The sequence below is a fragment of the Acanthisitta chloris genome, unplaced genomic scaffold (genome assembly GCF_000695815.1).
Source record: "Acanthisitta chloris isolate BGI_N310 unplaced genomic scaffold, ASM69581v1 scaffold19260, whole genome shotgun sequence".
In the NCBI taxonomy this organism is placed as follows: Eukaryota; Metazoa; Chordata; class Aves; order Passeriformes; family Acanthisittidae; genus Acanthisitta; species Acanthisitta chloris.
In genome coordinates, this window is record NW_008652479.1 from 21,165 (window position 1) to 34,837 (window position 13,673).

At 48.2% G+C, this 13,673-nt stretch overlaps 1 protein-coding gene across 1 annotated transcript; it reads right to left on the reverse strand.

Annotated features, from left to right (window-relative positions):
* Nucleotides 1-1,986: 1,986 nt before the first annotated feature.
* On the reverse strand, nt 1,987-8,786 carry ST6GALNAC1 (ST6 (alpha-N-acetyl-neuraminyl-2,3-beta-galactosyl-1,3)-N-acetylgalactosaminide alpha-2,6-sialyltransferase 1; the record flags this gene model as incomplete). The annotated part of the gene is made up of 8 exons (XM_009077548.1): nt 1,987-2,157; nt 2,577-2,676; nt 3,910-3,999; nt 4,563-4,666; nt 5,242-5,380; nt 5,737-5,908; nt 6,102-6,270; nt 8,139-8,786. Coding segments are annotated over 8 exons (1,593 nt in total), but the record flags the coding sequence as incomplete, so codon positions are not given.
* Nucleotides 8,787-13,673: the final 4,887 nt, after the last annotated feature.

Consider the following 13,673-nt stretch of genomic DNA (forward strand, 5'->3'; position numbering starts at 1 on the left):
GCACAGCCACCGCGAGGGGCTGAGACACCCACAGGCTCCAGAGTGCCTGGCTGCAGGAGTTCCTCCTTGGTCAGCTCTGGAGACTCCATCAGGTTTCCTTGTTTCCTGCTCAGGAAAGATTTCTGGCCTCCAAAAGGAGGAGAATCCTTAGGAAGGACTTGTGGTTCCTCCAAACCCATGGCCCTGGTGTTCACACAGGGCTACGTCTTTCCCAACTGAGGCACTGTGCGTTTTGGATAACTCCCTGTTCCCAGTGCCGCTGGAGGCTTGTAAGGGGAGAGCAGCCAAACACAGGCTACACCCTCTCCCAGAGGCACTGAATTCTGCATTTCAGTTCTCGGTGTGGGGGGTCGTCCCTAGCAAACAAGCTCAGTGAGACATGAGAAACTGCCTGGCCTCTCTTGCAGCACAAGGAAAAAGGGACAAAGGAAATCAAGCCTGACAATCCTGGCTGAAATGCCTCTCTCGGAGCCTAGGGGGTCCCTGGAGACGCTGCTGCCCCCGTCCAAAATGCTGCAGAAGTGGAAAAAATACTCACAGCCAGATCAGGTCTGCTGGGACCAGTCAGTGTGCTCCCAGGTCCCAATCCAGAGCCTGTTAATCTAGGGAGATGCACTGGACACCTGCTTGGACACTGGATGTGGCTTTTTGTCTGCATGATGTCTCAGGGGAACCATCCAGCCCTTCAGGCATTTGCCTTGAGCATCTGATGTACTTGGAAAGCAGTTGCTGGGACAAAGACAACCTCTCCAAGTGTTTACCCATTTCTTCAGGAAAGTGTTTGGCCAGCTCAGATCCCTATCCTGCAACAGCAAGGTGAACAAGTGGAGGATGCTCAGGTGTGTCCATACAAGCCACAGAGCTCCTGCACAAGGAGGGATTCTCATGAACCTTTCCTAGCTTCATCTGCAGTATCTCAGCCTTTAAAGCCACTGCTCTGGGTGCACTAAATAACCACAACCCACAGGGCTGCAATGAAAGATCAGCTTGGTCAAAGCACCATTTATTTTGTTTATAAAACCCATTTCAGAAGGCCAACATGCTGCAGGTGTGCTGGCTGCAGCTGGGCTCCTCTCAGCACCATGGGGCACAGGCACTCCAGCCAGCAGCAAGGATGGATAGCATCCATTCCTGGACTTGGAGAGCTCCTACCTCCCCTGGCAAGAGAACAAACACAGTGCTCTGGACACAGCTGGGAGCCAAGCATGACGAAGTCCAGCTAAGCAAGGACTTGGCACACCAGGACCATGCCACATAATTCACATTTTGTGCTGTCGGGGAGCCCTGGAGCAAGAGGCACCAGGTACAGCATGTCTGCTGCACTGTGGAGAGCAGGGACCTGCCCTTGAGCTGATGGCACTGCCCCTTCAGAAGTGTCATGACAAGGCCACACTGGGAAGCAGAAGTGAGACTCATTCTCTCTCAAATTAGTCACCTGGAAGTGTCCAGTCTCTCCTTTTTATCCACAGGGAGCAGAGTGAGAGCAGTACCTCAGAAATTAACCTGAGACAGGATCTGTGTGTCCACCTCAATCTACTGGCTCCTGAGGGAACTTGTTTAGACAACACTCAACTCCAAAATGGGCATCACTAATGGAGAGGATCTACCCAGAAGTAGCTCCAGCTTGAGGAGCATCTCCTTGCAAAGAGAGAAAACCAGGATTAAATACAGGACCCTGGACCATATGCTACCCAGGTCCATCCTGGATTCTGCTCTCCCAGTACCAGTGCCTACAACCACCAGGAAGAATCTTGCAGTACAACCAGATGGGATGTTGGCACACTGCATTTTCTTGTTGTTCTTCTCTGGGTCTGCAGCATTCACACAGTTGTTGAAGTGTTGTGAAAGAATAGAGGTGCTGAAGAAGGGAAATATCTTTTGTGGGGATGAAATGTGCCTGGCAGTCCAGAGCTAACCTTGGCTCTGGTGATGCTTTTCCATTCCTAGTGAAGTGTTGTTGAGATTTCCCAGGCCCTTGCCACACAATCAGGATCTCTGGTAAAGCTTCATGATATTCTCATCATGAAGCTTTTTCCACACCTGCTTCTCCAGGTTGAAGTCATGGTTAATGTAGAAAATCAGAGGTTTCCAGCTCTTGTCATAGTAGTGATCCGAGTAATTCTTGTACCCCTCTGTGATGTAGCCATAGGCATTCACCTGGGGAAGATGGAGAGTTCACTGGGCAGGGTACCAAGGACAGAGAAGGCTAAGTGAAATACAGGACACAGTTCCCAAACAGGGAGGGAGCATAGGACAGAGATGCCAGTTGAGGCTCCCCTGGTGACCCTGCATGGGGGTGCAGAAGGACCAGACTATGAACATTGGTACCAGAGATCCTGTTATCCTCTCTCTGCCTCCCTGGGGGGTCATATGCTGTAGGTCACAGTGGGCTTCACAACCTCTGTGTGAGCTATTTTGGGGCCATTTCTCTTGTCTTCAGCCTGCTCATCCACAGCTGATACAAGCCCTTACACTCTCAAGGCAGATAGTAGGCAGGGTTGTAGCCACCCCTGCTCTCCCCTGACCCCTATCCCCCTTCCAGACAGTGCTGGGTGCAAGAATCACCATGCCCTTACCCGGTCACAGAGATGGAGAGCAGTCAGCAGCAGGAAGGCCCCAGTTGTGGGTCTGTACAGCCTCCAGTAGCGTTTTTCCAGATTTTTAGACTTTAAAAACCTGCAGAAGGAGAGAAGAAAGCACAGAGCAGTTGCTGGGTGTGGTGTTTCAAGCTGTGCACACCTTGTCCTCCTGTAGCCTCTGTGGCATCTTTCCTCCTTGAAGCAGTTTGTGGTCATAGGAGACATTTCAAAGATGCCACAAGGATTCCAACACGTGTTCTGTAAAGCACAAGGTCAGTGTAGAATTCACCATCACCTGCACTGCAACCTAAGCCCAGCTCTGCCCCAGCTTTATGGAAGTGAAGTCTTGAGGCAATGGAGTAAACAGGGGATGGATTAAAGGATCTAGTAGGTTAAAGCCCACCACTCTTAAATCTGTCCTTCGCCTTGCAGTGCAGAAGTGGCTTTGATGCTCCCTGGTATATCCTGCTTCCCATCCACATCTAGGAGTGAAACAAGACATAGCAAAGGTGGAGAGGGGGATCACAAAACCTGCCAAGAGCTGCAGTGTGTTGTGCCAGGAGTTATTAGGAAGGTAGGAGTCCACACTGGGCAAAAATAGCATTGAGCCCTCTTGGCCTTGGAAAGGCTCCAAGTCAGAGGGGAGACAGCAGAATGAGCAGGGAGGTACTGGCCATCTGGCTCTCAGGGAAGGCAGAATGCAGCTCTCAAGGAGACTGAAGGGTAAAGGCAGCCAAAACAGCTCACAACAGGAGCTCCTGTTCCTACATCTCCCAGTCACGTGTGGCCCATGATGGGCAGATCTCACAATGACAGTGGCCAGCAGGCTTGTGGAAAGGATTGGAGAGGTACAGAAGAGCAGAGGTTGGGCCAGGCAAATGGAACACTGAGAAAGGGCCTATTATCATGTTTGAAGGGATCTTTGGAGAGAAGGTCTGTTACAAAGTCTCCCTCCAAGGTGCTAAGCAATGGGGAACATGAAAGGTTGATCCTCAACTAGACCAGCTATTCTGGTACTTCAGCAATACTCTTCCCACACCTAAAGTTGCCATTTGTCCAGGATCCCTTTTGGATGCAGAAAGCAAATCTGTCCAACAGCTGATGCATCTCCAGCTCACAGATTCTGGATGTCTACCCACCACTCACATCCCAGTGCAGCACCACAGAGAATTTCAACTGCCTGCACACTGCTGGAGATAACCCCAAGGTTGCTGGTGTGGCTGAGCTGTGGTTACAAGGGAGTGAGCTTGGAGAAGAGCCCAGAGACAGACAGAGATTGTGCTGGCTAGAAAAAAAACAAGTCTGTTAGAGCACATAACCCCCAACTCACCTGTTTTTCACGTATCTGATGAAATCAGGGTGAACCACCAGGTACTTGTCCATTGTGAAATCTTTATCAAACATCTGCCGAGGTTTGTGCCTAAGGTCAGGAATGGGGAGACTCAGGACAAGTGCCTACACTTCATCACAGCTGGAAAGGATCAGCCCTGATGCACTTGGTGGTAAGAGAAGAACCACAAACACTGTGAAGTTATCTTGCAATATTTCCCAAAGCCTCCATAGCCTGTGTGCGTTGCAGAGGAAGAGATCAGGTAGGAGAGGAACAGCAGGAGACAGGAATAGCAAAAGCATGTTTGTATAGGCAAGAATTGGTGAAACCAGGTGAATCCATGAGCAGGCCACTATGTACACACACCAACAACAGCATGTGTTCGTCCCAGAGGCTCACAAATCTTTCTCCAAGCTCTGTGTACACATCATTGAAATCAGCCACCTCTGGGAAGGAGGTGTATTGGTTACAGCAGTGCTCAGAACTGTGGAGGAAATGAGATGTTTCTCCAAACAAGTCTCCCAGGAGAGGGAGGCTTTACCTTGGCTTTACTCTGGGCTGCCCCTCCGCAGGGCTGAGCACTGTGGAGAGGAGAAAGGCACAACAGAGAGCTCCTCACTGAAGGCTGTAGAGGTGGAGTTAGTTTGTTTTACCCGCCAAAGTTGGAGACTCCTTTCCTGATGACCTTGTTCAGCAGAAAAGCCTTCAGCCACTCATAGTCTCTAGCTCCCTCCAGAAAGTGAATGTATCTGACATGCTAAGAAAACAAGTGAGCATTAAAGAACAGCATGAGAGACACCTCCTTTAAAAACAAAGTGCAAGCAGACATCTAGGCTCACTGAGTTTCCTAGACACACATCTTCAGTCTGCAGCCTTCAACTAGCTCACAGAAGCAGAATGGAGATAAGGTCTGATGTGCAGCCACTTCTACATGCCAAGAGGCTGGGGTGGCACTGACACAGCGTGTCACTGCAAACACTGAGCCAAGCCAGTGCAGGTTCCTTCACTGAGGGTAATACTAAAGTGCTGGCTCAACTCTGTGCTCCTCATGCATGGCAAGGTCAGAAGTGAAGGCCACAGGCAAACAGCATCCTGTCAAAGGATAAGTGTGAGACACTGGCACAGGTTCCCCAGGGAAGTGGTGGCTGCCCCAACTCTGGCAGTGTTCAAAGCCAGGGTGGATAAAGCCTTGAGCAACCTGCTCTGGTGGGAGGTGTCCCTGCCCAGGGCAGGGGGTTGGGACTAGATGATCATCTGTAAGGTCCATTCCAACCCCTAAAATTCTATGATTCTGTGAAAGCTGTTCATGCATACAGCATGAACCTAACTTACTTCATCATGTGGGATGTTGCTGAACCCTCTGTGTCCCAAGATCTGAAGAGAGGAAACCAGGGAGTAGGCTGTGAATCCATAAAATGAGGTTTTTGTCCCCACATCTTTTTCATAACCTTTGGTTACAGCCCCGCTCACCCTGGTGAAGGAAATCAAACAGAAGAGCAGAGTTAGGGACCACTCAAAACCCTCATATTCATGTTCCTAACAGGAAAAGACAGCATTAGTCTGGAGGAAGGGAGGACTAGGCCCCTTCTGAGCTCCACTTTGATCTGCAGGAAAGCCCCTGCTTTGGAGATGGCTCTTCATGGCCCATCCGTGCACACAGGCTCTGTGTGTTTAGGAATTTTTCAATTGCTTTTAGATTTTTCACCTCCTGCCATCAGTCATTGTGGCACTTGAGAGTCAGTGCAATACTAGAAGAGATGAAGTGATCCAACCACAGTTACCTGCCAGAATAAGCTGTGCATCTTCTGAGAAGGAAACCTGCCTTACCGGAAGACGTAGTCATGGGAGTCAATCTCTTGGCCCATCCCAGAGTTATTCAATATTCCTCCATTCCCCACAACAGCACAGCTGATGCATGTTGGCACACTGCTGTTGCTGTTGGCCAGGAGCAGCTGCTGGTGAGGATTTGGGGGCAGCTGGGATATGACCTCCTTCACCACTGTGAAGAAAACACAGTGGTGAGTTACCAAGAGGCTTTAGAATGGACACAGTGAAACCACCACAGTTTCCACCATGAGATCCACCTTGCCTGATGCCTTTGGCAGGGAGATGCTGCAAACCTCCAGCTACTTGGCATCAGGTTCCTGTTGGGAGGATGATGGTCCCATCTTGACAAGCCCTGAGGGACTCACGTGAATAATTCAGGTCCATGAAGCCATATGGGGGTACAAAATGCTCCAGGCGCTGCCATTCACTGTCACTGAAGAATCTCCTGTCTGTGAAGAGCATGATGTTGGGCAGGAAGAGATCCCGCAGCCAGTCAGACTTGGCAACTTTGACCTTCACTGATTCAGAGCAGGTCTTGAAAAACAAAAGGAAACAATAAGGACTGATGAGCAGAGAGCTGATAAACCCGACTGAGTGCCAGGGCTTGTGTGCCTGCATCTGACAGGATCAGAAAGAAACAAACTCCAGTGGTACATCATCCATTCCCCTCAGAGTCCCCACACCATGAACATGAAGCACAATTTCAGCGCTATGTCCATAACTAGCTGGTGAAAAGTCACCTACAAGGGAGCCAGAATTACTCCAAGTCTATGAGACTTTGCTCTTCAGAACAACAGGCCTGTGATGCTTAAATGCTTTACTGGCCTCCTTAACTCATGCAAATTTACATCTGCAATAAGGTCTAACCTAAATGTTCCAAATAAGGTTGACAGTCCCTTCTGGCAACACACCTCACAAGGTCCTCAGAGCACACCTGAGGAAACACAGAGGAACATGCAAGGTCAGATCACCATTACTACTCCCTTTAAAGTTAAGAAAAAATGTGCAACAACTTGTTTGATGTCATAAATTAAGCAGTGAAACGTGCAGCTAAGAAGGGAACCCAAGCCAGCTTATCCTACAAGAAGGGTCTCACTGCAGCTGGCAAGAGTTAGTCTGTGCGTGCAGATGGAAAGCAAACACTTCCACTACACTGAATTTTCTGCTGAGTCAGTTTGGCCTCTGCTTTCTTAGACATCTTAGACATGTACTGAAAGGCAAAACAGGAGACCATGCCCAGCACAAATCCCCAGCCATGACTGCACTGCCAAAGCCTCTGCTACAGGTGAGGATGACAACCCAGTCACAGCCTGAGGAGACAGCCCTCATTCTCCCTCTCACCACAGGAGTACAATGAGAACATTGTGGAGGTTTTCATGTTGGCATCATTTCACTCACAGCACATTTCATGTCCATTGACGGGCACATTCCCTTCCTGCTCAAGTTGTACTTGGTACGGTCCAAGGCTTGGTACTTCTTGTGCCTCTACAGCTAGACTAGATAAATACCAGAGGAACTGGGGAAAACTCTGGTCACGTAAAAAATTAAGAATTTGGGAGTGCTTCCTAGGCTCTCTCTGCAATTCACAGATCAGGTTTGGGAGCCAGACCCAAACACGTGAGAGGGTAACCCATCTATCCAAGCCTTCCAGCAACAAGGGTGCCAGGGAAAACTGCTCTGGGTAAGCTTTACAAAGAGTTACCAGCATAGGATGGGAGACAGGGACAGTACTGGGCTCTACAACCTGTCCCACCTACTTGCTGGTGAGTGCTGCATGATGCCATTGCATGAGCTGACTAAGGGGGAGGAGGCTTCCTAAAGGCTCTGTCCCTGGACACTAGTAATTATGAGATCGTTAAGTTTGATTAACTTGAGTCTTCATGTGAATGCAGATGTTCAGTTTCTCAAGAGATTAGGTGAGAAACAGGACACCTGTATGAAGATTACATTTCCTGCCAGACACCTAGTGCCTGCCCATAGGCATCACAAGACTGGGTGTGACACAACCTACCACATCACAGGGAACACATAAGGTGCACTGTGTGTCCCTCATGCAATGTATCAAGGTACCTAAGAGTGGGACCACCTTGTGCTACATCTAAAAGGAGAGTGATTTTCCCCAGCTTCTGATGATTCTGAGCTCCAGAAAGAGCTGTTCAGGCTGACTTTCAAAGGAACCCATGGAAACACATACAGTTGCAGTAAGTTCCCATACCAGAGCTGAGTTGTACATAGATGTCTCTCTCTCTGGGTCCCAGCAGCACCTGCATATACCAGTGAGTTGACCGACCAGCTTAGAAATCATCCTCAACTGCAAAGGGCACATGTGCCCAGGGGACAGCAGACAAGGAGGTCAATGGGGAGGCATCATTCTTGGTGAACATACACACCATCACACCTACCGAGGGTGGAGATGAGTTGTCCAGCAGGTACTGGTCCTCGAAATCCCAGTGCGGCTCAGATGTGAAGTTAGCAATGCTCAGTTTCCTCTTTTCTGTCACTGCAGCAGCCTGAGGAACAGGTCTTACAGTTTTTATTGATGCAGGAGGTCCTTTTGGTTTTGCTTGGTCTTTGGGTGGGTTGTTTTCAGGAGTTCCCTTCACCCCAGGGAGTGGTTTCACTGTTGCCTTTTCCTTGGCTCCCTCCACCCTGGGAAGTGATTTCACTGTTGTTTTTTCCTTGGCTTCTTCCATCCCTGGAGCTGGTCTCACTGTTGTTTTCTCCTTGCTTCCCTGCACCACTGGGGCTGTTTTCACTGTTGTATTCTTGATTTCCTGTAACTGGGGTGGTGGTTTCACAGCCAAGTTCTCCTTGGTTCCTTCCACCCTGGGAAGTGGTTCTATCATTTTCTTCTGCTCCTCTTTTCCTTTCCACTTTGTTGTCTTCTCCACTACATCCTGTTTGAGCCTTGTGATGTCTCTCCCCAAAGTCACCTTTAAAAACCTCCTGGAGTTCCCATTATCGGAATAGTTCAGACCATGTTGCTCTTGGGTGTTCACTTGTTGCGTATCTGAGCCATGGCAGAAAATGCTCAACTGACTGAATGCAATCAAAGGAAAAGCAGACACATCACACACTCATTCTGCTTCACACTGAACACCCTCCAGCCCATTTCTAGTGCTCTTGACTCTGAGCCTCTCTCTGTGGTTTAGAGCAATTTCATTTTGAACTTTGTCAAAGTGTTATTCAACTTCCTACACCATTCCGGCCTCAATGCTGCTTATCACCCCGCTAAGCAAATCCCAGAGGCACACACTCCTCCTCAGCACTTAGCTCATGAGACATTCATGCTGGCAGTAATTGCCAACCAGTACAGCACAGCTTTGCCCTGCACGGGGCAGGACTCCTGGCAATGTCCCCAAGCACTGCAGGGCTGTTTTGGAGATCCTGAGCCCAGGACATGGCACACATCACAAAGGCAGCCATCTGGCTCTCTCCTCTGCCAGCAGAGCCATGTGCTTCAGCAACAGAGCATGAAGATCTTCCAGAATTCAGCAAGGGAAGTCTAAGAAGTGAAACTCACTCCTTTACCCTACATCGCTTCTTGAGCATTTGGGGCCACAGAACATTTCTTCCTCTCCTCCTCCCCCTTAGCCAGCTCATGCAATGGCATCATGCAGCACTCACCAGGTACACGTGTCAGACCCTTTGAAGGTATTAAAATGCAAACCCTCTACATTTTTCCCCACTTTGCTCTAATATTGCAGCTGTCTTGTTGCCTGATTCAGAGGCACAGGCAGGTACAAGGATATCACAGGAGGACACCTCTGCCAACAGCAGCAGAGCCACCTGCAACAGGACTGGGCTGAAACCCAGTGGAAAAAAGAAAAAAAAATCGAGGCATAAGTGGTGGGTTTTGTCCCAAACATTCATCCTTATCTGCACATGGCTGGAGGGTGGAACAGGAAACAGGAAGGTGAAAAATTTCTGCAGCTGAGCTTTTATGTACAGCAAAGCTTTTCAGGCTAAACCAGCGTCGTTGTGGCAGTTTGATTTCACACTCGTGTTCTGTCTTCACATGACACATTTGTTTTGCAATGCTGTGGATTGCTTCCGAGGTGATAAATGGCAAAAAAGCATTTCTGCAGATAACGGGCTGTAGATAACAGTTAGATTGCTGCTAAAATTCAGTGATGTCATACCACTCTGAAAGTGTTTGGGAAATGATTTACTAAGAAGGCTTTCATAAAAAATTTCGTATCAGATAAATAGGTGAACCTTTGCAAAGCTAAACAAGAAAGTTTGTGGTAAATGGCCTATCAGCTCTGCCTCTCTCATAATCATTAGCCAGTTTCAACTAAATATACAGCTTGTGCTTTCTATCTCAGTGCTTCATGCATAAACTTGTGCTACTGTTTACTGCCCAACAAGAGCAAGATATGTACAATCTAAGCACAGAAAAAATTGGTAAGGCAGCTCAGGCAGATGATAAATCCCTTGGTAAGTTTCTGTTGTGTTTTTAAGGTGATGCTTAAAACTTTGAAATGAAAGGGCAGAGAATAAATGAAACAGGACAAGACGACAAACCACCCCCCACTCCAGACTTTCCCTATGCACTGGCTCACAGGGCAGATTTCAAACTTTAATTTCAAATTCTGTGCCAAACAGAGACCAAAATGTACACCCTGCACATCCCAAACCTTGCTCCCTGCAGTCAGGCCCCCATGGCCAGGCACTGGTGCCTACACAGACTCTGTTCTCCTGACCAGCATTTTAAACCCAGACAAATGGCCAAGGCAGCTCATTGAATTTCAGGGTCTAGAGTCCAGCTGGCAAACAACTGCAGAAGCTCAACTATGTTTACTCTTATTTTCCACTTCTTTTAAGAAGTCCAAGGACAAATAGAGGATACAGCCATTAACGCTGCTTTGGGTGTTTTACATAAAGGTAGGAAATGGAGCTGCCACACAGATAACCACGCACAGCTCACACCTGGTTGTGTTTTACTTAAGTTACAAAAATCCAGGCATGGCCATTGTCTGAAACTATGGCAGAATGAGATGGTTTCTAGCAGCTGGACATGGAGAGCCAGTTCTGGTCCCAGCTCTGCCGCCAATGGGCTCTGGGATCAAAGACAACTCGTTTCACTTCTCTACACATACTGCTTCTTTCCCCTCTATGGCCTCCCTTGTGCAGCTTCTGATCTCTCCAAATTGATAGCTGTCCTCAAGGTGTGGTCTCAAGCTGCTAGAGCCGAGCTAAACTCATGCCACCCCCAGAAGAGACGCAGATGTTCCCAGCCTCAGTCTTCCTGCCTACCCCCACAGCATCAGCCCTGAGAGATCCAGCTGAGAACTAACCCCACCAAACCAGGCCAGATGTGCTCACTGGGAGGGCTGAAACCAGATGGGGGTGGTGGGGAATGAAGCGCTCTATACACAGCACCAACACACCTGCAAGCCATACATGTACTGGGAAAGGCTCAGGTGTCTCCAGTGCTCAGGCAAGGAACAGTGCTCCCTGCCTGTGGTGCTGTAGAGATTTCACTGCAGTCTACATTGCAATTCCCTCCAAACTCATTCCTGTAGGATTTACTTGACCATTTATATAATTACGTAGATAGATTGATCAAGTCTACGTGACTTTGGTCCCCTGGTATGCAGCATATTTGTGTTACTAATCAGCTGCTGAACTTGCTATAAATATGAAGGCATCTCAACAAATTCACTCTCCAACAATGCAATGTGGATTAAGGCTGAATGAGCTCCTTCTGGTAGCCACCAGGAAAGGCAAACCCTACGTAGTGCCTAAGTATGAAAACAGGTACCATTAGTAAAGCAAAAGCTGCTTTCTTAAACAGCTACATAAGGGAAACTCTGGAAACTAGGGAGCCAGCAGAAGCAGGTTTTTGACTGTGGATCTTCCAACACCATGTACAAGGTCTGCTAGAGTAAAGTGGTCACCAAACTCAGGTCAGAAGTGCAAATTTCATGGTGAAAAAGACACCGAGACAGAGGAAGAAAGCAAGCACAGCCACTCTACCCAGGCAGGGCACAGGGGGAGGAAGCAGGTCTCTTACCTGCAAATCTTTGTCTTCGCCAAGTCAAACAAAGAGCTGAAATTGGCAATGAAGATGCAAAACTGTATGACCACAATGAGGCAAATCAGGGCTCGGGCAATTTTAGGGAGCCTTATCCTGAGGAACCGCATGGCGAGATGCCCGAGAGCGGCAGAGGCTGTGCCTCTGCTCCCCAGAGGTTTCTTGCCAAGGTGTGCTGAATGACTGGGCTGGTCTTCTCTCTGGATTTCCCTATAAGAACATGCACACCCTCTCTCCCAGCATTCCCAGACAATCTGCACACCGATCCAATTTGTCAGGCAAGACATCAGCTTTGTACTGCTCCCATCTATCACCAAAAGCTTATTGTAACAAAGAGTGGGGAAATAAACACATTTTATTGTAAACAATGGAAGTTTCCTCTATTTTCCTTAGGGAGGTTGGTCTGGTGTAAGAAGGAAACCCTTTATCTCTAATCTGATGGAAACATCATTGGGAATATGTGTAAGTTATGCAAGTAGCCTTAGTTACAGTCTAAGAAGCTTTTGTACCACCACCTGCCCAAGATTTTAGACATAACCAACCATAAACATATATTTTTCATGCAGTCATTGCTTACAGCTCCAATCCAGAAGCAATCCCAGCCCGATGGCTAGATACACACCCATTTCACCTTGTGATTGCTTTGAAATAAAGCAAAGTAAAATTCATTGCAAATCCACCACCGAACAGAGGAGTTTGTGTTTAAAGGTGGATTAGTGCTCAGGGATAGAGGCCAGAGCTTATTCAGACAGTCCTCTTCCTCTCTAATATAGCTGACCTTTATTAGAGAAACTTTGGAAAACTGGAGAAGCTTTGATCCAGCATTTCACTTGCCTGACAGGTTCCAGCTCCATCCCAATCTCACTGCACCATTGCTGACAAACCTGTTACATGGGCCTGGCTGCAGCTCAGGCTCCCAAGCTGAATCAAGAGTTTGCCACTCGAGCTCTGAGCGGCTTGTACAGATAGCAACAACACACACTCTTCAGCTGCTCTTTGTTTTGAGCTCTCAGTCAAGCTGCCTCCAGTACCAATGCCAGGACTAGTCTTTTGGCTTTTGCACCTCTCAACATTTCACAGGGATCACTGAGTGGTCAGAAAATGGTAGCTATGACAGTTCACCACTAAAACAGGACCTGGATGGATTTGAGTCTGGGGCTAGTTGTAGAATTTGAAAGAACTCAATCAACTTGCAGATCCACACAGTTGAGCCCCTTGACATTCAGTTTGGAACATCTAAGATATCTGCATTTTTATTTCACATAAAACTGAAATAAATGTCAAGTTTCTCATACCTGTGGAATCACACCATCATGGACAGACAGACAACACCTTCTACACTCCTGCCCTGGGTGGATTTTGTACAACACAGCCAGGTTTTGTCCATCAACAGTATCAAGTTAAAACAAAGCTCCACTGATGCCAAGTGGACAGGAAGTGCTCCAAGGGTACTGAATCCTGCCACAACCCTAGGGGGTTGCATGACACTTGATCTGAGCCATGAACACATTCAGACCTGGGATATGTTGCTTCTTACTTGCAGGTGGCATATGACAATCTCTCTCCACATCCCAGATTCCACAACACTTACCTCACCCTCTGTGTTTATGGAAATCCCTGGTCTGTGTGGAATTGATCTTTGGCAGTCCAGAGTCCCTCACCCTACCTGGAGAGGGGAGGCAAGATTCTTGCGACCAGAAATAGGTGGATCTCTTTGCCTTTCAGGAACTGTGCTGGTGATTGTGGGTAACACATCTGTAGCACTCTGTGTTCAGGAAAGATGGTGCTCAGGGGAATATCCAACTCTCTGGCAAGCACATTAGCCAAGATAAGGATGCTGGGCAAGCTTTTCATCTTCTTGGTGTAAGAAAAGAAAACCCAAAACCCCCTACCGGAG